Source organism: Herpailurus yagouaroundi, unplaced genomic scaffold, assembly GCF_014898765.1.
Source record: "Herpailurus yagouaroundi ecotype Mexico unplaced genomic scaffold, PumYag 210, whole genome shotgun sequence".
In the NCBI taxonomy this organism is placed as follows: domain Eukaryota; kingdom Metazoa; phylum Chordata; class Mammalia; order Carnivora; family Felidae; genus Herpailurus; species Herpailurus yagouaroundi.
The window spans coordinates 12010792-12036172 of record NW_024412441.1 but is presented as its reverse complement, the minus strand read 5'-3'; the positions used below and the strand labels follow the sequence as shown (position 1 = coordinate 12036172).

Sequence of the window (25381 nt, the reverse complement as noted above, 5' to 3'; positions counted from 1 at the left end):
CTCACGGACCGCGAGATCGTGACCTGTATGAAGTCGGACGCTTAACCCACTGCGCCACCCAGGCGCCCCTAGGGTTCTTTTCTTTTTTTTTTTTCAACGTTTATTTATTTTTGAGGGGACAGAGAGAGACAGAGCATGAACGGGGGAGGGTCAGAGAGAGAGGGAGACACAGAATCGGAAACAGGCTCCAGGCTCTGAGCCATCAGCCCAGAGCCTGACGCGGGGCTCGAACTCACGGACCGCGAGATCGTGACCTGGCTGAAGTCGGACGCTTAACCGACTGCGCCACCCAGGCGCCCCATGGATATTTTCTTAAGGTGAGAGGGCTTGGACCTCAAAAATCATTACTATTAAATAAACAATAAATCGTCACTGCATGTAATTATTGGCAACAAAAATTAGGTTATTCAAACTAGTTTTGTTTTTTTTTTTTTTTAATATTAAAGTCTGCAGAGGTGACCAAGTGTTACTTTGGAGGAACAAGTTACATAGTTGATGGGCTATTGTGAGTATCCATTGGTTATTTCAGAGAATTTGATTGGGTTGAGTCACGGAACAACCCAGCCACCATTGCTAAAAAAGCAGAGGGAAAGATGGGTTGTTCCATGGTTGTGAATTCTTTGTCTCTTGCTTGTATAAATTATAAATCTGCTATTGTTTTGGAAGCAAAATGGAGAGTTAAGAAGAATATAGAGGTTATTCAGACTACCTCACTGTTTTGGATATTATATAATGGCTAGAAATGCACCTTGCGCACTTTGTCTTTATTCTTGGACTTCATCTAAACCTCTGCTTTTAAGGGAAATAATTTTCCATATTATATATATATCCGTTTAAACTGGAAAAAAGTAGCTAAGAAAAGATAAACAATGCTGTGATATCTTTCTATCCTTTATTCTTTTCTGATTCTTCCAATTTTTATGCTATCCTAATGTGTGTATATGTATATGTCTGCATGCAGACACACACAGACATGGGTTTTACTGTGTTTAGCTGAAATTAAATAGATCAGTGTCTGCAAGAAGCAAGGGTAGATTTTGGATTAGATTGTCAGTAATAACTAGGTTGTTCATTGCATCCTTGGGAAAATTCCAAAGAAAATCAAATGGACCAAGGTGAAGAGAAAATAGTAGGGAGGCTAGTACCTTCTTTATGACAAAACAAGAGAATTTAAGTGTGGCAGCAATTATAACTTAAAAAAGTAAGTTAATAATATTGAATTACCAAACATGATTTTATCTAATGCTATGCTTATAAAGTATAACTTTGCTTTATAAGAATTAACCATGGCAGTTTTAATTACCAAGTTGAAGCACTGAAACATTTTACATCAGTTACTAGGTTTTGGTTATGCTTCTGTTTTTAACTTAACTATTTTATTAGGTCATCCCTTTTATTTCTCTATTGAAATAACATTCTTTATTCTTTACTGAAGAACTTTAAAGATTTTTTACCCAGGAGTGACTTGGAGAGTGGCCAGCGTGGAGGAGTAAAAGACTTGACTGTCTTTTATCAAAAGCAGTTAACACTTTACAGGTTCTTTGTCATTCAAAATTGCAATACTTGATTTTGCCGCAAGATGGTAATATTACCAGTGATTTAAATCACAAAATAGTCTTGCAACTAATATGTCTGTCTGGCTTTCACTCAGCACTTGATTCTTATTCTGTCTTGAGAGTTAGAATAATAGAAATAATTACATTTAAACAAGACAGTTTTTATTCTCTTCTACATCATTTTGTAATGAAAAGGTTTAGGAGGAAGTACATGGATCCTTTAAAAATGCATTACAGGCCTTGTTTTTATCCCCCTTCATTTCTAGGTTTCCTACAATAAAATTCTTGAAGTAAATAGCCTTGTAAAATTGAAGTACTTCTTAATTATACCTTCTCATTGTGTGCTTTTAAAGGCCCGATTAAAATAACCTAAACTAACTTACTTCTGCAACCTTTTTGTCTCTTGATAACAAGTTCAAATTAAATCTACAATGGAGTAAGTCATTTGCCTTTGTTCCATCTTTAGAGCTTTTTGCCCTGTCATATTTTCTTTGACTGTATTATCCATTTGCTTAATAATTTCCTGTATCTTCAATTATCACCCTTTTTTTGGGTCTCAGGACCCCTTTGTACTTTTAAAATTGAGGGCCTCAAAGAACTTTTTTTTTTTTTTTAATGGAAGTTGTAAATATATGTTTACCATATCAGAAATTAAAGCTGAGAAATTTAGGGGTACCTGAGTGGCTCACTTGGTTGTGTCTGACTCTTGATCTCAGCTCAGGTCTTGATCTCAGGGTCATAAGTTCAGTATGGAGCCTACTTAAAAAAATAAAGCTGAGAAATTTTTAAAAAATGTTGGTTTATAATAAAAAAATTGATCATATGTTAACATAACATATATTTGTTAGCAGTAAGCATTTTCCAGAATAAAAAATGTTTAATGACAGGAGTGGTGTTACTTTGCTTTTCTGCAAATGTCTTTAATATCTCATATCTATATCTGAATTCAATCTGTTGTGATATATGGTTTTGGCTAAAGTGTATGAAGAAAACCTAGCTTCCCACAGATGTATAACTGGAAAAAGAGGAGTATTTTAATAGCATTTTCAGATAACTTGATAGTACACTAACACTCCACAAGTGGTATTTTCTGAGAGCTTAGCTGCAGGGTGGAATCTGAAACTGGACCAAAAGACTTTTTTGTAATGTTAAAGTTCACTGGTGTGTCTTACACTTTGAATGGCTCTTGAACCTGTGTGTAATTTTGTAACATACATTGGTTATTTGGAAAAAATTGGTTCACTGAGTTACGCATTTGAAATATTGTTCCTTATGCAAGGTAAAAAAATCATATGAATATGTCCACATTTCATCAGAAAAGTGTTTAAATATTGGGAAGCTATCAAGCTCACTGTGGTGGCTGTAAGGTTTTCAGAATTGAGATTTGGGGATGAAACTTTGAATTTTATCATTGTCAAATACTGTCCGTTTCGTCAAGGTGATGGACACACTTAGTTCATTTTCAAAAAATGTCTGCCAGATATCCATGTCTGAATAACTGTAGTTTGTGTCAGTTATTCTTTCAAGCAAAACAGTGTTTAACACAAAGAGGCTAGATTACAGCTCCCAGCTTAAATAAAAGCACCAGTGCTTTTCCGTGTACTTCCGTGTACTGGTGGATGCTGCAGAAATGCTTTATGTGTTCTTCCCCTTTCATCCCACAGAATATTAAAGGGATGTATACTTGGGTGTTGAAATTTCCTAAAAATAATTGCTTATGGTTGCATTAAGGAACTTCTTTAGTTGAACAGTTTTATTGTTATTATTTTTGTCTTTTTCACTGTGAGTGAATGGCAGTGGAGAATAAATACAGTGGCCAGGTCAGGTTTGGTGCTGCTGCCTTAATTCATGCTAATGTGCCTTCACTTTTACTCATCAGTGCTTTGCTCTGTAAGTGCAAGTGGCAACAAAAAACAAAATTTAGTGAGAAATGAATAAAAATTAAATTTTTATTGTTTTGGTATTATACAAATAATTTTGACTTTGTGGACACCGTAAAAGGGTCTCATGGACCCCCAAGGGTTTGCACAGTCTAATTTGTGAACTGCTGTTCTATTTTTAGGGTGATTATATACAGTTTAAAATCCACTTTAAAAAAAATTTTTTTTTCAACGTTTTTTATTTATTTTTTGGGACAGAGAGAGACAGAGCATGAACGGGGGAGGGTCAGAGAGAGAGGGAGACACAGAATCGGAAACAGGCTCCAGGCTCTGAGCCATCAGCCCAGAGCCTGACGCGGGGCTCGAACTCCCGGACCGCGAGATCGTGACCTGGCTGAAGTCGGACGCTTAACCGACTGCGCCACCCAGGCGCCCCTAAAATCCACTTTTTAAAAAAGACATAATTTTTTTCAGAACTTTACATTGGCGACAAATTTAGGAGAAGGGATAGAGATTTCTCCTACACCTTTTAGCCCCATTCATGCATAGTCTCTTCAGTTATCAACATTCCCCCACCAGAGTGGCACATTTGTTACAATTGATGAACCCACACTGACACATCATAAACACCCAGAGTCCATAGTTTATATTATCACTCTTGGTTTTTCATGTCTTATGTGTTTATGCAAATTTATAATGACCTGTATCCATCATTATAGTATCACACAGAGTATTTTCATTTTCCGGGAAATCTGTGCTCCCCCTGTTCATCCTTTCCTGCCACACCGGCTCAGGGCAACCATTGATACTTTTACTATTTCCATAGTTTTGCCTTTCCTATTGTTGGAATCATGTAGTATGTAGCCTTTCCAGATTGGCTTATTTCACTTAGTAATATGACTTTAGGATTCCCTCACGTCTTTTCAAGCTTGATAGCTCATTTCTTTTCAGCACTGGATAATATTCCATTGTCTGGATATGTCACTGTTTAATTGTTCACCTACTGAAGCACATCTTGGTTGCTTGCTGCCAAGTTTTGGCAGTTAGGAATAAAGCTGCTGTAAACATCTGTGTGGAGGTTTCTGTGTGGATGTAAGTTTTCAACTCTCCAAGAGAGTGATTGCTAGGTTGTATGCTTAGTTTTATAAGCAACCACCAAATTGTCTTCCAAAGTGACTATACCATTTTACATTCCCACCAGCAATAGTGAGAGTTCTTATTGATCTAGATTCCTGCCAATGTCTGGTGTTATCAATGTTCTTGACTTTGTCCATGCTAATAGGGATGTAGTGGTATCTCATTGTTTTAATTTGCATTTCCTTGATGACATATGATATGGAGCACCTTCTTATTTGCCATTTGTATATTCTTTGGTGAAGTGTCTGTTTAGGTCTTTGGCCCATTTTTTAATTTGTTTGTTGTACTTGAGTTTTAAGAGTTCTTTGTGTATTTTGGATAACAGCCCATTATCAGATAAGTATATTGCATTTTTTCCAGCCTTTGGCTTTTCAGATTATCCTGACGTTGTCTTTTGCAAAGGAGCTTAAAAAATTTTTTTTAAGTGTATTTATTTATTTTGAGAGAGAGAGAGAATATGAATCCCAAGCAGACTCCACACTGTCAGCATGGAGCCCAGCGCTGGGCTCCCAACTCACGAACTGTGAGATCATGACCTGAGCTGAAAGCAATCAAGAGTTGGCCGCTTGACTGACTGAGCCACCCAGATGTCACAGAGTTTTAAATTTTAATGAAGCCCTGCTTATCAGTTATTTCTTTCATGGATTGTGCCTTCAATGTTGCATCTAAAAAGTCTTTGCCATGTGGTAATCTAAATTTTCTTCCATCTTGTAGGAATTTTGTAGTTTTGCATTTTACATTTATGTCTGATCTATTTTCAGTTAATTTTTGTGAAGGGTATAAAGTCTGTGTCTAGTTTCAATTTTTTGCATTGGATAGCCACTTGTTACAGCACCATTTGTTGAAGAGATTATCTTTTTGCCACTGTATTGCCTTGGCTCCTTTGTTAAAGACCAGTTGACCATATTTAGGTGGATCAGTTTCTTGGCTCTCTGTTCTGTTCCATTGATCTATTTGTTCTTTTTCCAGTGCCAACACTGTCTTGATTGTTGCAGCTCTCTAGTAAGTCATGAAGTGGGGTATTATCAGTCCTCCAACTTTGTTTTCCTCTTTGAATGTCATATTGGCTATTCTGAGTCTTTGCCTGTAATCCATTTTTGAGAGAGAAATGGGATTCCATTAATAATAACCTCAGAATAATAGGTATGTACTAGGACTATCCTGGGTAAACTGGGACATGGAGTCACTTGGTCTATGCCCTATTTCTAGGGCAGTTCAAATCAGTTTGTGCTATTTGGTATTCATGTTACACAGTCTTTTTGCTGAAACTCATTAGTCATTTGGGGGAGCAAGAAAAGGAAAAATAGGAATTTTGAGAAGTTTGTCATGGCTTTCATCTTTGAGCATCAAAACTCCCAAACTTCAGGTACAAACTATATTTCCAGTTGTTCCTGAACTTAAATCTGGTGAAAATTTCAGCAGTGCTGTTGGTTCTTGATGTGATTTGCGTTAGAATATTCAGTTTTGTTATCAGGAGACATGCATATGGTAATGAGTAGTGACAAAGAAGAAGATAGACCAGTCTTTGCACTTCCTGAGTCATGTGACTTGGATATTAAGATTAGGAATGGTTCAAAGCAGGACCAAGAATTATGAAATTACTAACTGCCTTAAAGTATCAAAAACTTCTTAGTGTATAGGAAAAAATACACTAGTAATGTTATTATGTAATATTATCTTTTTACAGAATTTCTTAAATTACATTTGTGGGATTGAATTATTTCTATGTTGTAAAGCCTATTGTTTGGGAAATCTAATATCTCTAGAATATATACATGAAGACCAAGATTCTGACATTTAGTTTTAATTAAGAACACATATTCACTTAAAACTTAATTGTTTATTGAAAACATATTGAGTATTTTAAAAAGCATGTTTCGGGGCGCCTGGGTGGCGCAGTCGGTTAAGTGTCCGACTTCTGCCAGGTCACGATCTCGCAGTCCGTGAGTTCGAGCCCCGCGTCGGGCTCTGGGCTGATGGCTCAGAGCCTGGAGCCTGTTTCCGATTCTATGTCTCCCTCTCTCTCTGCTCCTCCCCCGTTCATGCTCTGTCTCTCTCTGTCCCAAAAATAAATAAATGTTGAAAAAAAAATTTTTTTTAAAAAATAAAAAAAAAAAATAAAAAGCATGTTTCAGGCACATATAATAGTATATATAATTTGTGCAAGTATGTAAATGGTGCATTTAGTATCAAAATTAAGTAGGAGCAGTACGAAACTTCTCTATAAAACTGTTCAATGCTTTTATTCTGAAAGCTATAAAGAAACTCTTAAAACTCTCTTTTGGCTCTGTTTGATTTATGTAAGTATAGAAAAGTATCCTTTAGGATTTATTGCAAGGTATTTAAAAGAGGGGGATTGTTGCTATTTTTCCTCAAGAAATTCATTTAATTGCTTCAGACAGTGTATTAACAGATTTTTGTTTCCTCTCAGGCTGTGGCTTCAGCTGTACCAGCTTAAGCTTCGCTTACTTCAGCTAATTAAGACTAATACCATTGTGTTCCTGCCCCACCACTTCTTTCTAATTTAGCCTTTCTAAAAGAATGCCTGTTAATAAGCAAAGCCATAGATGAACGGAGGATAAAAATAATTTTCTACTTCATTAATCATCAATCTCTGTAGCTTCACTTCTGTTGTCTCAATGTGGGAAGGATGGTTAGTTTAAAAAATATTTGCTCTTCTGAACTCCTTTGTTTATTATGGAGCCGTTCTAGTGTCAGAAGCAGATCTTTGGGACAATTTAATATGGTTTGTGAAAAAAGAACCTAATAAACATTACATTTAATACATATGTGCTGCATAAACATGCTAAGGTGTTGTTATTTTTATTAAAGAAAAGGCAGAGTGATATTCTAAGAGTCACGTTCAGCTAAAATGACCCTTGAGGCAAAGTTTAAGGTTACTTTGGTCAATCGAGGTCTTTCTGTTGGAGTTACTATTTGTTCTTTACACTTACTTTTTTAATGCTTACATTCACAATCATTAGGCCAGCCTTTTAGCTGGATTATAAATAAAGGGATAGCCAAGAAAATTGGTAGATAATAAAGAAAAGATATATGAGATGGCAACTTTAATGCAGGTTAGGTTGGTGTTCTCCTAAGAATTTGTCCTCTTGTAATTTTCTTAGTAGCCATACTTGTTTCATGCAAAGACTTCTGGAAACATGTTCTTAATCATTTTTCTTAAAACTGTGTAGCTGTGCTGGCTTTATTTGGCCAAAGAATTGTAAATCGCTTTTGATGAAATAAATGAATTGGAAATCCTTTTTTTTTTTTTATGTTTGTTTATTTTTTTTATTATTTATTTTTTTTAATGTTTATTTATTTTGAGACACAGAGAGACAGAGCATGAACAGGGGAGGGTCAGAGAGAGAGGGAGACACAGAATCTGAAGCAGGCTCCAGGCTCTGAGCTGTCAGCACAGAGCCCGACGCGGGGCTCAAACTCACAGACTGTGAGATCATGACCTGAGCCGAAGTTGGATGCTTAACCAACTGAGCCACCCAGGCGCCCCTGTTTATTTATTTTGAGAGAAAGAGTGAGCGAGTAAGCATGAGTGCATACATGAGTGGGGGAGGGGCAGAGAGAGAGGGAGAGAGAGAGAATCCTCAGCAGGCTCCACACTGTTAGCATAGAGCCCATCGCAGGGCTCCATCTCACGAACCGTGAGATCATGACCTGAGCTGAAATCGAGAGTCAGACTGAGCCACTTAGGCACCTCTGGAAATTCTTTTGAATCTGTAAAATTTGTAATGGTTTATGTTGGGGTACACAATTTTGCTCAATAGTGTAGTCTTTGGAAATGTGCTACTTGAATGAATAGTACTTTTCCTTCCCAATGAAAAATTACAGAGATTTAGAGTTATACTGACTTAATAAAAACAGCCTAAGTATTTTCTTATGGGGTTCTATACTACGGTATACTTGATTACAATGAGATATTTTCTTTTGGTACTTAAAATAGGTTAGTTATAAAGTCTTTATCTGAAGCTGTTGGAGAAAAATATAATTAAATTAAATATAATTCTTTTACCTCCCTTGGAATTAGGAAGTTTGGATTCACCATGGTCAAACATGGTAGTGATGGAAAACATTTTTAAAAATAAGCTAGACTTAGCAATTTTATTAAATTGGTAAATTGTAATGGATGTATAATGTTTATTTTTTTTTTCTATGCAGCATCATTAGTTATTCCTGCTGGTAGACCTCTTGCCAGTTTTACTACAGCAGAACTGGTATGTAGCTTATTAAGGATATATTTTTAAATGTATGCTTCATTTTTAGCGAATGGTAGCAGAATGCTGGGCATGGATATAATTCATATTCCCTCAGGTGAATGAGAAAGGGTGTAGTAAGGGATGGGGAGACAGGACTTCTGTAACATGGATGTTGCAAAAACTCTGTAGTTCCAGAATTGACGTTTTCTTTATCAACTCTTCCTGTCTTCCAGAGTAGTTGTTCGCATCTGCCAAGGTTAGGAAATTTCTGAAGTTAAATTCTATGGAGTTTTAACACACCATTAATGTTCTATACCAGGTAGATCCTAAATGGATGATCTTGATGTTTTATTTTCTGATTTTTTTTTTTTTTTACCCAAGTTGAGCCACATAATAATTCTTTTTATTTGAGTGGAATATTTTGGTCATTTTTTACCTTTCTGTTGTAGAGGTTTAGAGTATAGGATCCCCCCCCCCCCCAAGATTTGGGGCAGAAAATTAAATTACAACTTGTATCTAGAAAATTGAGTAGTTTTCAGGTGGAGAAAAATAGCACTTTTTCTCTTCCATGGTTCTGATGGTATATAATCTACTGTTTTTCATTTTCTTTCAGCCCACTTTCTGAGGCAAAAGGTTTGGTGGGCCATTAATTTTCATTTCTTCATTAAAAACAAAGCCATAGGCCTTACTAGGATTTTTGGGAAGAATGGTGCTGCTTTTGATAAGAGACCAATGAAAAATATCTCTGCCTTTGAAATTTTTGGAACTACTTTTTCTCCTGATTAAAGAAACAATATACTGTAAACAGTAAAAACAGATTTATAAAGTAAAAAGTAAAAGAGCCCTGCAGTATTGTACCCCAAAGACAACTGTTTTAACTGTTTAATGTATATCCATCTAGCTACTCAATTTTCTACATACAGGTTGTAATTTAATTTTCTGCCCCAAATCTTATACTCTAAACCTCTACAACAGAAAGGTAAAAAATGGCCAAAATATTCCACTCAAATAAAAAGAATTATTATGTGGCTCAACTCGGGTAAAAAAAATAAATAAATAAAACATCAAGATCATCCATTTAGGATCTACTTGGTATAGAACATCTAACCTTCTTTGATGAAAGTTAAATTAATTTTCAGGGTAAAAGTAGGCTCTGTACTGTTTCTGTAATTTTTAAAAAAATGTTTATATTCAAGAAGAGAGAGAGCGAGAGAGCATGAGCAGGGGAGGGGCAGAGAAATAGGGACAGAATCTGAAGCAGACTCCAAGCTGCAAGCTGTCAGCACAGAGCCTGATGCAGGGCTTGAACCCACTATCAGTGAAATCATGACCTGATCCTAAGTCAGAGGCTCAACCCACTGAGCCACCCAGGTGCCCCTGTAATTTTTTTTTTTTTTTTTTTTTTAGTAATATAGATGGATCTTTATTCACTGCCAGTTAAATATTGATTAACCATAGTGGATATATCACAGTTTCATTAAGCTTTTGTTAATGGACATTTAAATTATTTCGTTTTTTTCTAGTATAACATTCCATTGATTATACTTGTAGATCTGTTTTTGTGAATTTGCATGACAATCAGGTAATCAGGGTATATTCCTAGAAGTGGAATTTTTGGGTCAAAGATTATGCGTGTTTTAACTTTGTTATGTATTGCAAAATTGCCCTCCAAAAGGATGGCACACACACACTCATGTAAGCAGTGGTCTGAGAAAAGTGCTTTTTATCACGTACTTACCAACATTGAATGTTGTACATCAGTCTTTTTAAATATTTGCATGTCTGGTAGGCAAAAACTTTTTTGTCTTTTGATTTAGTATTAAAAAAATGGAAAACCGAGGTTTAATTATTCTAAAATAAAAATTCTACACTATTGTATTATCTAATTTAAAATATCATTAGTGATCAATTTACTGACCAGAGGAGTCTGTGAACAGCTGTGGTTCTTGCACCTGACATTTTGATAATCACTGACTCAGGGAAAGCTGTGTAGTGGGCAAGTTGTATGAGTCCGTGTTGATGCTGTTTACTAAGACTTACTGACCTCATTGCTAATAGCTATAGAACAGAATTCCTTTTATCCTTGCTGAGATAATCTAAATCAAATATTGAAAAGCTGTTTTATTCAAAGAACTCAGCACTAATGTTAAGTGTGGTCCAACCATTGTCCTTTTATCCTGAATCAGATTATTTTTTACCCTCATGATATCAGGAAAAAAAGGTAGAAGTAAAGCCCTTTTCTAACTTTCTAATTAAATTTCTCATATCTAGGGCGCCTCAAACTCTAGTGCAGGCTTCACTCTTCCTGGTTATCCTATTCATGTACCAGCAGGCGTGACACTACAGACTGCATCTGGTAAGAGTATAGCCCCGAATAATTTATTTTAGCACTTGTACTGACTACTGGATGTTAATTTTCATGATTTTTAATAAACTGTATGCTGGAAGTTATTGAAGTTATAGGAAGTTTTAATACAACTTATTTTAAGAGGAATACTAAATGGTGGTTATTGCTGTTCTGGAGGCATTCTCCCATAAATGACACTGTACTAGGCCTGTCCTCTTACTTATTCCCAGTTATCTTCCCTAATGTTGTAAAAGATGCTTTATATGTATTTCTCTAATTCAAATCAATTATCTAAATTTTGACATGGGGCCCCTGGGTGGCTCAGTCAGTTAAGTGACTTTGGCTCAGGTCATGATCTCACAGTTCGTGGGTTTGAGCCTCGCATTGCGCTCTGTGCTGACAGTTCAGAACCTGGAGTCTGCTTTGGATCCTGTGTCTCCCCCTCTCTCTGTCCCTTCTGTGCTCACGCTCTCTCTTTCTCAAAAATAAATATTAAAAAATTTTTTGACAAATACAAAATAACATTCTGTGTCTCTGCTAGCTCTAATCAGGAAAAACTAAACATTACCTTGATCAACTTTTGCCTCCTTTCTTACTGGAGATTGTATAATATAATAGAATATACAAGAAGTTCAGAGATGAACCATCCTTTGCTTTTCAGAATACTGTTTTTTTCTTTTTTCTTTAAAGTTTATTTATTTTGAGAGAACGAGAGCTCACACATGCGGGGGAGGGCAGAGAGAGAGGGAGGGGCAGAGACAGAGGGAGAGAGAGAGAATCCCAAGCCCAACAAGGGACTCTAACTCATGAGCTGTGAGATTACAACCTGAAGTGAAATCAAGAGTTGGCCACTTAACTGAGCCACCCAGGTACCCCAGAGTACCATTTCTTGATTTGGAAGAGAATCATACCTATTATTGAGGTTGTCACAAAGTTTAAAGCACCTGACTGAGTGCTTAAAAAAATTTCTTCCTTCTCCTTTTAAGTGTTACTTTACTTTATTAATTTTTTTTTTAATGTTCATTTTTTGAGAGAGAGAGACAGACCGACAGAGGCAGAACACAAGGCGGGGAGGAGCAGAAAGAGAGGAGGACACCAAATCTGAAGCAGGCTCCAGGTTCTGAGCTGTCAGTACAGAGCCTGATGCAGGTCTCGAACTCACAAACCACGAGATTGTGTCCTGAGCTGAAGTCAGATGCTTAACCCAGACACCCCTTTTTTAGTGTTATTTTAAAGAGGAAAAAAAGGTGAAAATGTGGGGGCGGGGGGGAGTTTGAAATTATTAAACTCCTTTTGGATAGCCTTGTCTTAGAGTCATTACATGGTATATCTTAAATATCTGAAATACATTCTCCATGATTATGTTTGTTAAAATCCCAATTTGGGTTGGTAACATTGTAATTTATCAAACAATGCAATACTTCTGTGGAGTAAATACTGGTGGCCTGTATGTATTGCAAAATGTGCCATATGAGCAATAGTGAGAAAAGACTAGAGTTAAAGTGAGACCTCTTTAATTTTTAACGATTCTGTATGTAGAAAATACAGAAAATCTGAAGAATAAACTAAAAACTCCTAGAGATAACCATTATTAACATTGATGTATTGCCTGACAGTCTGTTATGCCTGAGGGTTTCTTTTAAGTTTTTAAAATTTTTATTTTTATTTATTTTTTTTCATTGTAAAAAAGACAGTTCTGTTAAAGCACAGGGACAGGACTCAAGGGCAGAAAGGGCTGCCAGGGTTCCTATTTTTTTTTTTTTTCTTTCTCTCTTTCTTTCAACGAAATTAGGTTTCTATCCTACTTATGGTTTTGTTTTCTCCCTTTTAAGGTCACCTTTATAAAGTCAGTGTACCAATTATGGTGACACAGACTTCTGGAAGAGCAAGTATTCTTCATCCAGTTCAGCAAGTATTTCAGCAGCTGGGACAGCCTTCCATGATACAGACCTGTGTTCCACGATTGAACCCATGTTCTCTCCAAGCAACTACTGAAAACTCTCAGAGACTAGAAACTGTGCCCCAGCAACCTCCAATTCTTCATTCTGGGGTAGTGCATAGGAAACATTTTGAAAATGCCACCAGTGATATACTTGTACCTTCTGGAAATGAGCGTGAAATCATGTCTGAAGCTCTGTTGAGTCAGCTGGAAAGCTCTCAGTATATCAGTGTTCCAGGTGTTATGTTTCCTCCACAGGTCTCTCAGACAAGTTCTCCTGTGGAGCCAGTGCTCCGTGTTTCAGCCAGCGTGACTCAAAATCTGAATGGTGGGCCCCTCTCCACGGGCCGACCAGGCGCCCAGCACCAGCACATGACTGATACTCAGCTTCATGTTCTTAAAAATAGGATGTTTGGATGTGATTCTTTAAAGCAGCCAAGAAATACAGAGGAGCCCAGCAGCCTGCCTGTCTCAGAAAAGGTAGTTCTATGTTCAGTGTAATGGTATTAGGGGATAGACAATGGCTGGTGATTTGACATCCTGAGTATTTTTAAGCTGTAAGGTACTCACAAGTACATGTGTCTTGTTTTTTCCTCTAGAAGGTTGTTTATTATTCTTTTTAATATAGCTATCAGTTCTTGAAAGTATTCATACCCAGCATTTCACACTTTGAATGTCAGTTAATGAACTAGAATATTCTTTATTTTTTTAATTTTTTTTTTTTTTAACGTTTACTTATTTTTGAGAGACAGAGACAGAGTGCAAGCGGGGGAGGGGCAGAGTGAGAGGGAGACACAGAATCCGAAGCAGGCTCCAGGCTCTGAGCTTTCAGCACAGTGCCCGATGCAGGGCTCAAACTCAAAAACTATGAGATCATAACCTGAACCTAAGTCAGATGCTTAACTGACTGAGCCACCCAGGTGCCCCTAGAATATTCTTTAAAGGAAAGTGTATTTGTTTTAAAGTAATCCATTTTACCTCTTCCTTACATTGTGAGAATGTTTGTTTGCATATAAATTTAAAAGACCCAGAAATCCATCCTAGTAATTAAATGAATATTTTGAGGTAATTCATTGTAGTACTTAATACATAAAAGAGAGCCAAAGTATTTTTTTCAATTGCTCTACAAAATTTTCTGCAACTCCCATATGAAAATTTTCCCTTATCTTGCTAATATTTTATTTCTCTCTGCTTGCTGAAATACCAGTTAATATCTTTGGAAATTCAGACTACTAAAAAATAGCTTCTAATTAACTTTGCATGTGAAAAATAGGTTTGAATTATTAATTTCCAAGGAATTCATAGTGAAGGAAGACCAATTCATGGAGAATTTTGGATGGCAAAATTAAAAAAAAATCTTGCGGGGCACCTGGGTGGCTCAGTTGGTTGACCGTCTGACTTTGGCTCAGGTCATGAAGTCACAGATCATGGGTTCGAGCCCCATGTCAGGCTCTGTGCTGACAGCTCAGAGCCTGGAGCCTGCTTTGTATTCTGTATCTCCCTCTCTCTTTGTTCCTCCCCCACTCATGCTCTGTCTCTCTGTCTCTCTCTCTCAAAAATCTTAAAAATTAAAAATCTTGCTTTCTTTTTACAAATGTAAAATAGGTAATAAAGCTGACTCTGTTTATACAGTTTAGTGACCTATGACAACTAATTAAATGTTTGTGTCTCTAGCTAATAGTTCAGTGGTCTCTCGAACTGCTGTACAGATCTGTAGCAATGCATAGTTAAGTGCTACTTTAACATTTTCCTAGGGGCGCCTGGGTGGCTCAGTTGGTTAAGCGGCCGACTTCGGCTCAGGTCATGATTTCGCGGTCCATGAGTTCGAGCCCTGCTTCGGGCTCTGTGCTGACAGCTCAGAGCCTGGAGCCTGTTTCAGATTCTGTGTCTCCCTCTCTCTGACCCTCCCCCGTACATGCTCTGTCTCTCTCTGTCTCAAAAATAAATAAACGTTAAAAAAAAATAAAATAAAACATTTTCCTAGGTAGAAGGGAAGGATAAAGGGTGCAGTGAAGGACAGTGGATGAACACAGGGACTATCAGAAACTGACCTGTTTGAGAATGTTTCAGATGTTTGATGAAGCCTGTTCAAAAGCTGTTAGCAAGTCTCTTTTAGCAAGTTGAGTTTGGGTTTAGAGTATAAAGATTAAAATGTTGTTTTCAGTATTTTTTTCATTCTATTTCCACATTATTTATAAAATTTAAGAAGTGTAGGCTAACCTCATAATTATGAAACATTTGTTTTTGAGGAAAAAAAATAATTGTGTATTTAAAATAAGTGTTTGTTTTTATCACTTAAAACTTTTGGAGGCACTTTTTGCCTGAACTCTGTATGAACTTTGCAGATATTTGGTGTGATGATTCAAGGACTTACTCTACTGTTACGTATTAGATGTCACCTTGTACTTCTGATATGGGGAAATAGATTAGTTAAGGGAAATTATCAAGAATTGTTTAGGGGATAGTGGTCGAGAGCTTAAGTTGGAAGCCACAATAGGTTCAAATTCCAGAGTCACCATTTACAAACAAGCTATGTAATGTAAGTCTCTGAAATTGTTACAGTCCGTAAAGTAGGCAGGAAACCAACCTCATAATTTTTAGAACTATCAGAGATGATTTGTATAGTTTTTAATAGCTCCTGGCACCACAGTAAGCTTTAGATTAGTGCTGTTGTGCTTTATGGGCATGTGATAAATTGGGTAACTTTCCGTATTAACTCTTTGGTTAGTTTTAAAAGAGAGCTATATTAAAACACAAAAATCCAGATAGTCAAAAGTATTTATTTTATAAGGTGTTTTTTTTATTAATACTTAGTAAGGGACCTTTAAAAATAGTTACTAGTAATCTGGTAAAGTTAATGCTGTTAAAATTTTCAGAATTATACATAGATTTTCTTTTTTTAAGTAGCTTTTCAGAAATTCTTATTGCTTAAAGCAAGTTACACATGTACAATTAAGTACACATATTTACTTGACCTGTGTAGACTACCAAAGATGTAAAGTTTCCATGTAGGTTTATAGGTTTACATTCTTACTGTTGTATAAAATATATTCCTCACAATTTTCGATGTGCTCCTATTTTAAAGTGTGTATTACTATGTTAGCTTATTCTTCAGTGTGGGAATTTAGTTTTATAATCTCAGAATGCCTTAGAGAACTAGAAAATGAGGTCTTTTTGGGAACTTCAAAAAGTAGGAGCAGAAGGAGAAATGGTAGGGTAATGTATCTTCTTTAATTCTTTTTTATGTCTTACCTGCCTTAGCATCATGCTCATGGTACCACTTCCAAATATCATTACTTCTGCTGCCTTATCTTTTATTTATTTACCTGTCTGACTGCATCCTCTTACCTTCCTGGTGAGATCCTCTTTATGTCTTCCTCCTGTTTCCTAAGGTTCTGTCCTCAGACCATTTCTCCTCTTACCTACTTGATGTTTTCCTTGGGCAATCTCATGGATTATTATGGTTTTAACTACCACCTATTTGTTGATGACTGTGATTCTAACCCTGTTACTCCCTTGAGCTTCATTCTCATGTCTCTTTGCCTTCTAGACAGTGCTACCGGAGTGTTATTCGTTGTCCCTCATCAGAGACACTGCATGGTACCACTGCCTAGCTGGTCTCCCACGCTAAGGATTACAATGACCTTTGCGCTCTGTTTCCCCCTATTCTCTTTATATCATGTGCTTTTTAAAATTTTTCTTTTAAATTGCTGCAAAATATATATAAAACATACAGTTTACCATTTTAACCATTTTTAGGTATACAGTTTAGTGGCATTAAGTACATTCATTGTTGAGCAACCATCACTACTGTCCATCTCTAGAACTTTTTCATTGTCTGACACCAAATCTCTGTACCCATTATACAGTAGCTTCCCATTAACCCCTCCATTTACCCCCTGATAACTTCCATTCTACTATCGGTCTTTATGAATTTGACACCTCATAACTGGAATCATAAAATATTTACCCTTTTGTGATTGGCTTATTTTACTTAGCAGAAGATTTTCAAGGTTTATCCATGTCATAGCATGTGTCAAAATTTCATTCCTTTTTAAGACTGAATCATGTCATTTTGATAACTTATTTATTTATAACTTTAATACTAAATATTTCTGGAATCTTTTCCCTCTTCTCCATCTCTTGCTGTTGTCCTAATTGTCTCTCATTTGAGATAATGTAATAGTCTCCTAACTAAATTTTTAGTCTATAGTCTTTGCTTTTTTTTCACTCTAGTCTTCCCAGTCGATCCATTTTAGAGGTTAAAGGCCTAGGCTTCGGGGGTCCAAATTGTTGATGCCTTCTGTTTCCCTTAATAACTATGTGACTTGGCAAGCTATTGTTTCCTCACTTATAATAAAGGTAGTGGTATCTACCATGGAGTCACTGTGGGAGGATTGCAGAAGATGATCAGGGGGAAGTGTTCAGCAGCACACTACCTAGCACATGGTTGTGTTCAGAGCATGTTAGCTATTATCTTATAGCTTCTTATGGCTGCCAGAGCTTTACCCAGAATGCAGCCTGCTATACATGTCACTGATGTCTTATCGCCTACAAGGTAAAGTTCAAGCTCCTTAATGTGGTATGCAGGGACTTCCATGTTCTCTCTCTGCCAGAGTTTCTTAGTTACTTTTCCTTCATTTCATGGCTACTACTTTGGTAGGAACACCAAACTGTAATTCTCTGCTAACCTTGTAGCCTACCTCTCTCTCTTGCTTTTGTTATCCCCTCTGCCGAGTGCCCAAATCCCCCTCTTCCCCCATCCTTCTCTCTGGTTAATGACTGCTTATCCACTTAATAGTTCAGAAATTTTACTTCAGTGCCTCTAGACCTACTCCCTCCCCCTTCATTTTTGGATTGGTTATATGTCTTCTGTGTTCTCACTGCACCTTAAGCATGTGTGTGTCATAATGTAGTTAAAAGATACTTTAAAGTGTCCTGTTTGTACTGAGAGGTACATTTTATTAATCTCTGTATACATAACACCTAAAAATATATACACATTCATGTATACTAGAATATAAGCTTTTATTTTTTTTGTTTTATTTATTTTTAAAGATAAAAATGCACATATGTTTATTTTTTGCAACTTTAGCCTTTCACATTTTGATGCCTTGTATTCTTCAGTTTGTTTTCTTTTTTCTTTCTTTCTCTCTTTCTTTCTCTCTTTCTCTTCCCTTCCTTCCTTCCTTCCTTCCTTCCTTCCTTCCTTCCTTCCTCCCTTCCTTCCTTCCTTCCTTCCTTCCTTCTAATTTATTGTCAAGTTAGCTAACATACAGTGTATATACAGTGTGCTCTTTGGGAATAGATTCCCGCGATTCATCACTTACGTACAACACCCAGTGCTCATCCCGACAAGTACCCTCCTCAGTGCCCATCACCCATTTTCCCTGCCCCCCTGTCCCTCACCCCTATCAACCCTCAGTTCTCTGTATTTAAGAGTCTTTTATTGTTTGCCTCCCTGTTTGTAACTATTTTTCTCCCTCCCTTCCCTCATGGTCCTCTGTTAAGTTTCTCAAATTCCACATATGATTGAAAACATAAGATATCTGTCTTTCTCTGACTGACTTGTTTCACTTAGCATAATACCCTCCAGTTCCATCCATTTTATTTATTGATTGATTTATTTATTTATTTATTTATTTATTTTATTTTTTTAAATTTGTTTTTCAACGTTTTTATTTATTTTTGGGACAGAGAGAGACAGAGCATGAACGGGGGAGGGGCAGAGAGAGAGGGAGACACAGAATCGGAAACAGGCTCCAGGCTCTGAGCCATCAGCCCAGAGCCTGATGCGGGGCTCGAACTCACAGACCGCGAGATCGTGACCTGGCTGAAGTCGGACGCCCAACCGACTGCGCCACCCAGGCGCCCCTATTTTTTAAAATAAGCTCTGTGCCCAATGTGAGGCTTGAACTCACGATTCTAAGATGAAGAGTTGCATGCTCTACCAGCTGAGCCAGCCAGGCACCCCTAGAATTAAGCTTTTGAAGAGAAAGATCTATGATTACTTGATTTGGCTTAGTAGTTTTCAACCCTGGCTAAGTATTAGAATCACTAGAGCATGAAAAAAATAATGTTCAGGCCTACCTCAAGGGATTTGGATATAATTTGTCCTGGAATGGAGTCTGCTCATTAGTGTTAAAGAGCTTTCTGAGGTGTTTGTAATAATGTAGTTAAGATTAAGAACCACTGATTTAGCTCACAGTCAACGTATGAATGAAAAATGGATGGAGTGAGGGAGTTAAAAGAATATATAGCTTTAAGAGCTTTATTTTTTCTTTCAAATCCATTCTGATACTCCTCTGAAAGGTAAAAAGTCATCGTTATTTGAATTCAGAATTCAGTTAACTGAGCAAATATTTTTTGAGTCACTATGTGTCGCTCCTAAATTAATATCTCTAAATCAAAGATTTTTCAACAAGATATGTGATATTTTTCTTTATAGAAAAACCAGTTTAACAAAATAATTTTGTGTATTTGTCAAAATATGTTAAGGTATATTTCATGCCAAGTAAGAGTGGAGTGGCATGGGCTGTCACTGTACATGGTCAGGTAATACATAATCATTATTGCCACCACATTATGGTAAATACCTGGATTAAATTTCTGTTAAGAATTAAAGAGGATGTGCTCTGCCATTATGATTATAGGCAATTCAATTTCACAGAGTTTAGTTTGAAAATGTGAAAAGAAAGTGTGTTAGATCTTAGGTTTCTCTTGTTCTATATTTATCATCTCAATAGGTATGAAGTTTTATCAGTCCTTACTAGCCATTGGAAAAATACTGTCCTTTAGAAGAAAACTTATAAGGAAAGTGTTGGAAGCAGGATTGGGCAAACAGAACTTTATCTTGAAGCATCTCATGCATTTGTTTATTGTGTACTACCCAGGCACAGAAGTCATATACAATTGAAGAGACCTTGGCGAAACTGAGAATCTTAGAAATTATTGAGCTGGTTTGTTTTATAGAGAGAAAGAAAATGGAAGCTGTGCTTCTGTCAGATGACGTCATGTGAACTAGACTGGTTGACACTTCTTCTCATTCAGCTGGAATTCATAGAAGAATCAGCAGTAATTTGCCTTTAACATTCAACAGGATAAAAATATGAATTCTTCTCAGGGCAGCTAGCATTTGATTTTAATCATCATTTGCACATTGGCACCATCAAAAGAGTTGCTGTCTTATGAAACATTATTATTATAATATTTTTCTTAGCACAATTTGGTACTGTCTAAACTGATGGAGCTTCTGAGGTGGTTGGCAACAAATGGTTTTGCTGCTTCAGTAAAGAGAGCACTGCTATCTATTTCAGCACATGGCATACATTAATGCTAAGACACAGCCAATAATTCTAAGAGAAGTCTCATAGGCTGCCATGAAACTCAAATACATTAGAGCGAAAGTATTGAATTATTGCCTTTTCCAAGACATTTGTCAAAAAATGTGGGCAAAATGTTAAATTCTTCACACAGAATTTCTCTGGCTTTTCAAAGGACAATGCTTGAAATTGTTAAGTGATCCCAGGAGAGACATTGATTATTTTTGAGAGAGAATGAAAACCCCCTCGTAACAGTTTGACAGGGAGAAGTCCATTGATGATCTGTGTGGTGGATGTTTGGCTATATGAAAGGCTTACATCTTTCTATTCATGATCCTGCAGTATCAGTTTTGGATGTTGCTACGAAACTGCTGGCTGTTTGGTCAAATCACCACCTTAGGAGATTAGAGTCAGATAAGCACACGAACTTTGCTTGGTGGAAGTGCTTCTGTGAAGAAGTTGAGAATGACAAAACCCTTTTGCAGTTACTGATATTAAATTTGGATTTGTAATCTTACTCCTCTCCCAAAGTAAAGAGGACCTTAACTGACTTAAGTAAAGTTTCATGATGCTACATTAATTCAATCAGAAGAGTCCTGGAATCTTTACTATTTCTCAATAAGCCTTAATATTCATGAAAAGTACTCTGGGAGCTCTGATTGCAACAGAAAGATGTGGTTTGAGGTTCCCAGTACTTGTCAGTATTAAAACAAAAGAGCCAATTCCACTATGTGTTTTGGGCCTAGGCCTAATCATAATTTACTTAAAAAAATCAGATTTTTTGAGGTGGAATTAACATACAATAAAATTCACACGTTTTAGGTACACAGTTTATAGTGTACGCTATGAATTTTGAACAAACCTGGAATTACATAACCAGTACCAAGCTGAGATACAGAACATTTCCATCACCCTAAAGAGGTTCCTCATGCCCGTTCATAGTCCGTATCTTCCCTACCTCCAGTCCCTCTCAGCCACTCACTGATCTGCTTTTTTTTTTGGTATAGGCTTGCGTTTTCCAGAATGTCAAGCAAATGGAATCCAACAACATATAACTTCAGTATAATACATTTGTCATTCATCCATGTTGTTTATATATCAGTTGTACCACAGTTTGTTTAGTCCTTCACCATTTGGACATGTGGATTCTTTCCAGTTTTGGGCTTTTGTGAATAAAGCTTGTAAAAACATTTATGTGCAGGGTTTTTTTTTGTTTTGTTTTGTTTTTTTTTGGTGTGGATGTAGATTTTCTTTTCTTTTGTGTAAATACCTAGGAATGGGATTTCTAGGTAATAATGATACATATATGCTTGTAAGAAACTGCCACACTCGTTTTCAAAGCCATTATATTTTCACTAGCAATGTATGGTAGAATTTTGCATTTCTCCTAGCAATTTATAGGATTTGTAGTTATTTCACATCTTTGCTATTCTATCCTGTTTTCTGGAAAGGAAAAGTTTGTGATTTTGATGAAGTATGCTTATTTTTTCCTTTTAATTTCTGCTTATGTATCTTACCTAACCAAAGATTGCAAGGATCTCACATGTTTAAAAAATTTTATAGGTTTTACATTTAGGACTGTGATCCATGTTGGGTTAATTTTTGTATATAGTACAAGGTTAGGTTCTTTTGTCTTTTGCATATGAATATTGTTTTAGCATCACTGTCTGAAGCTCACTGAGTGTCTAAAGCATTTCACCTTTAATGAGAAGCAGTAACCATATGTGTTGGTTTATTTCTGGACTTGGTTTCATGAATTCATGTGTCTTTTTCACTCATACCACACTGTCTTAACTATCATAGCTTTATAGTGTGTCTGGATGTCAGAGAGTACAAGTCTCTTTGTTCTTTTTCAAAGTTGTCTGATTATTCTAATTCTTTTACATATAAATGTGTGAATGAGCTTGTCAATTAAAAAAAACTGCTAGGACTTTGATTTGTGTTGTGATTTGTGTTGGATCAAGGGAGGAATTGACATCACCACAACGAGTCTTCCAGTTCATAGATACGACACATTTTCTATTTATTTAGGTCTTGACTTTTGTCATTAATGTCTTGTAATTCTCAACATGCGTGTATCATATGTATTATTTTTCATTTAAGTATTTTATGGTTTTAAGTACAATTATAAATAGTACTAAAAGACACTATCAAGGACAACTTTATTCATATTTTATGCTTTATTTGCATTGCTTTTAAAAATATGTTTTTAAAGGTAGTGTTATTGACAAACTGAAAATTCCATGGTTTTTTACGTATATTGCCAGAGGTTGTGCCAGTTTTCCTGTTACCAGCACTTTGTACCACTCTGTTTTGTATTTTATTTTATTTATTTTGAAGTTTATGTAATTGATTTTGAGAGAGAGCATGTGTGCAAGTGCACAGGGGAGGGGGAGAGAGAGAGAGATACTCCCAAGTAGGCTCCATGCTGTCAGCAGCGCTCGATGTCACAAACCATGAGATCATGACCTGAGCTGAAATCAAGAGTCAGATGCTTAACTGACTGAGCCACCCAGGTGCCCTGTGTATCTCATTGTTTTATTACCTACTTGACAGTTCATTACCACCATTGATTTTTTTTTTCCTCATAAAAATTTACCATTTTAACCATTTTTACCTGTGTACTTGAGTGGCAGTAAGTGCATTCACATTGCTGTGCAACTATCATCACCATCCATCTTCAGAACATATTTGCTTTCCCAAATTGAAACTCTATGCCTATTGAATAATAACTCCCCATTCTTCTCTCACCCCATCCCTGGCAGCCACCATTCTATTTTCAATCTCTGAATTTGACTACTTTGGATACCTCATAAGAGTAGAATCAGACAGTATTTGTCCTTTTGTTTCCCTTGTCACTTAGTATAATGTCTTCAGTGCTTATCCATGTTGAATCGTGTCAGAATTTCCTTCCTTTTTATGGTTTAATCCTCTGTTATATATCTCTATCTATCTATCTATCTATCTATCTATTTTTTGTTTATCCATTCATCTATCCATGGACACTTGGGTTGCTTATACCCTTTGGCAGTTTTGACTAATGTTAATGTAAACTTGGGTGTACAAATATTTTGAGTCTCTGCTTTCAATTATTTGGGGCATATAGCCAAGTGTGGAATTGATGGATCCATATGGCAATTCTATTAAAAACAATTTAAGGAACTGCCATACTATTTTCCATAGCAGCTGTATCATTTTACATTCCTACCAGCAGTGCACAATGGGTTCATTTCTCCACATCCTCACCAGCGCTATTTTTTCACCAGCATTTTTTTCCCTTTGATTATTGCCATCCTTTTTTTTTTTTTTTTTTAACGTTTATTTATTTTTTTGGGACAGAGAGAGACAGAGCATGAACGGGGGAGGGGCAGAGAGAGAGGGAGACACAGAATCGGAAACAGGCTCCAGGCTCTGAGCCATCAGCCCAGAGCCCGACGTGGGGCTCGAACTCACGGACGGCGAGATCGTGACCTGGCTGAAGTCGGACGCTTAACCGACTGCGCCACCCAGGCGCCCCTGATTATTGCCATCCTAATGGGTGTGAGGTGATATCTTATTGTGGTTTTGATTTGCGTTCCTCTAATTATTAGTGATATTGGACATCTTTTAATGTGCTTTTTGGCCATTTGTAAGTTTTCTTTGGAGAAAGTTCTATTCAAGTCCTATGTGCATTGTTAAGTCAAGTTGTTTGTTGTTGTAGGGTTTATTTATATATTCTGTATATTAACTCTTTATATATGTGGTTTGCCAACATTTTCTTCCATTTTGTGGGTTGCCTTTTTACTCTGTTGATAATGTTCTTTAATGCACAAAGGTAAATATTGTTGAAGTCTACTTTATGTATTTCCCCCTGCCCCACCCCTTTTTTACCTGTGCTTTTGGTATCATATCTAAGGAATATGATTCCCAGGTCCAATGTCATGAAGATTTTCCTCTATGATTTTTTTAAAGAGTTTGATAGTTTTAGTTCTTATGTTTAAGTCTTTAATCCATTTTGAGTTAATTTTTGTATGTAGTGTAAGGTAAGGGTCCAACTTCCATTTCTTTGCATGTGTTCCCAGCACCATTTGTTGAAAAGATGCCTTTTCCTCTTGAATGGGCTTGTCACTGTTGTCAAAAATTATTTGACCATATATGTGAGAATTTGTTTCTGGGCTCTTTATGCTATTCCATTAGTTTGTTGTTTTTCTTTATGCCAACACCACCCTATTTTGACTACTATAGTTTTGGAGTAAGTTTTAAAATCAGGATGTGTTAGACCTCCAACTTATATCTTCTCTTTCAGGGTCTCTTGAGATTCCATAGGAATTTTAATATGGATATTCTATTTCTACAAAAGATGTTATCTGGATTTTGTTAAGGTTTGCAATGAATATGTAGATGGCTTTGGGTGGTATTAGCAATATTAACTCTTTTAAATACATGAACACAGAATATCTTCCCATTTATTTCTGGCTTCTTTAATTTCTTCCGGGAATGTTTGTAGTTTTCAGTGACCAAGTCTTTTGACTCCTTGGTTATGTTTACTCCTAAGTATTTTATTCTATTTGATGGTATTGTAAATGGAATTGTTTTCTGCATTTCTTTTTCAGGTTTTTATTTGTTAGCGTATACAAATGCAGCTGATTTTTGTGTGTTGATTTTTGTCTTTTGTGACTTTGCTGAATGCATTCATTAGTTCTATTATATTTATGTGTCTGGAATCTTTAGGGTTTTGTACATAAATGAAGTAGTACATAAATGAGATTATCTGCAAACAGATAATATTACTTTTTCCTTTCCAGTTTGGATGCCTGTTATTTATTTATTTTTCTTGCCTAATTGCCCTAGCTAGGACTTATAGTACATTGTTGAATGGAAGTGGCAAGCATGGGCATCCTTGCTTTGATCCTGATCTTAAAGGAAAAGCTTTTAGTTTTTCACCATGGAGTATGCTGTTAGCTGAGGATTTCTCATAGATGGCCTTTATTATGTTAAGGCAATTTC

The 25381-nt window shown here is 36.4% G+C and overlaps 1 protein-coding gene across 1 annotated transcript in view; it reads left to right on the top strand.

The window, feature by feature from the left end:
• The window catches only part of GTF2A1L (general transcription factor IIA subunit 1 like), a 44865-nt gene that overhangs the window by 3530 nt on the left and 15954 nt on the right, over positions 1–25381 (top strand). Inside the window, exons 4-6 of the mRNA XM_040453803.1 lie at positions 8750–8805; positions 11059–11143; positions 12967–13553. Of these exons, the coding sequence (XP_040309737.1) occupies positions 8750–8805; positions 11059–11143; positions 12967–13553 (728 nt within the window). The remainder of the gene's footprint in view (positions 1–8749; positions 8806–11058; positions 11144–12966; positions 13554–25381) is intronic.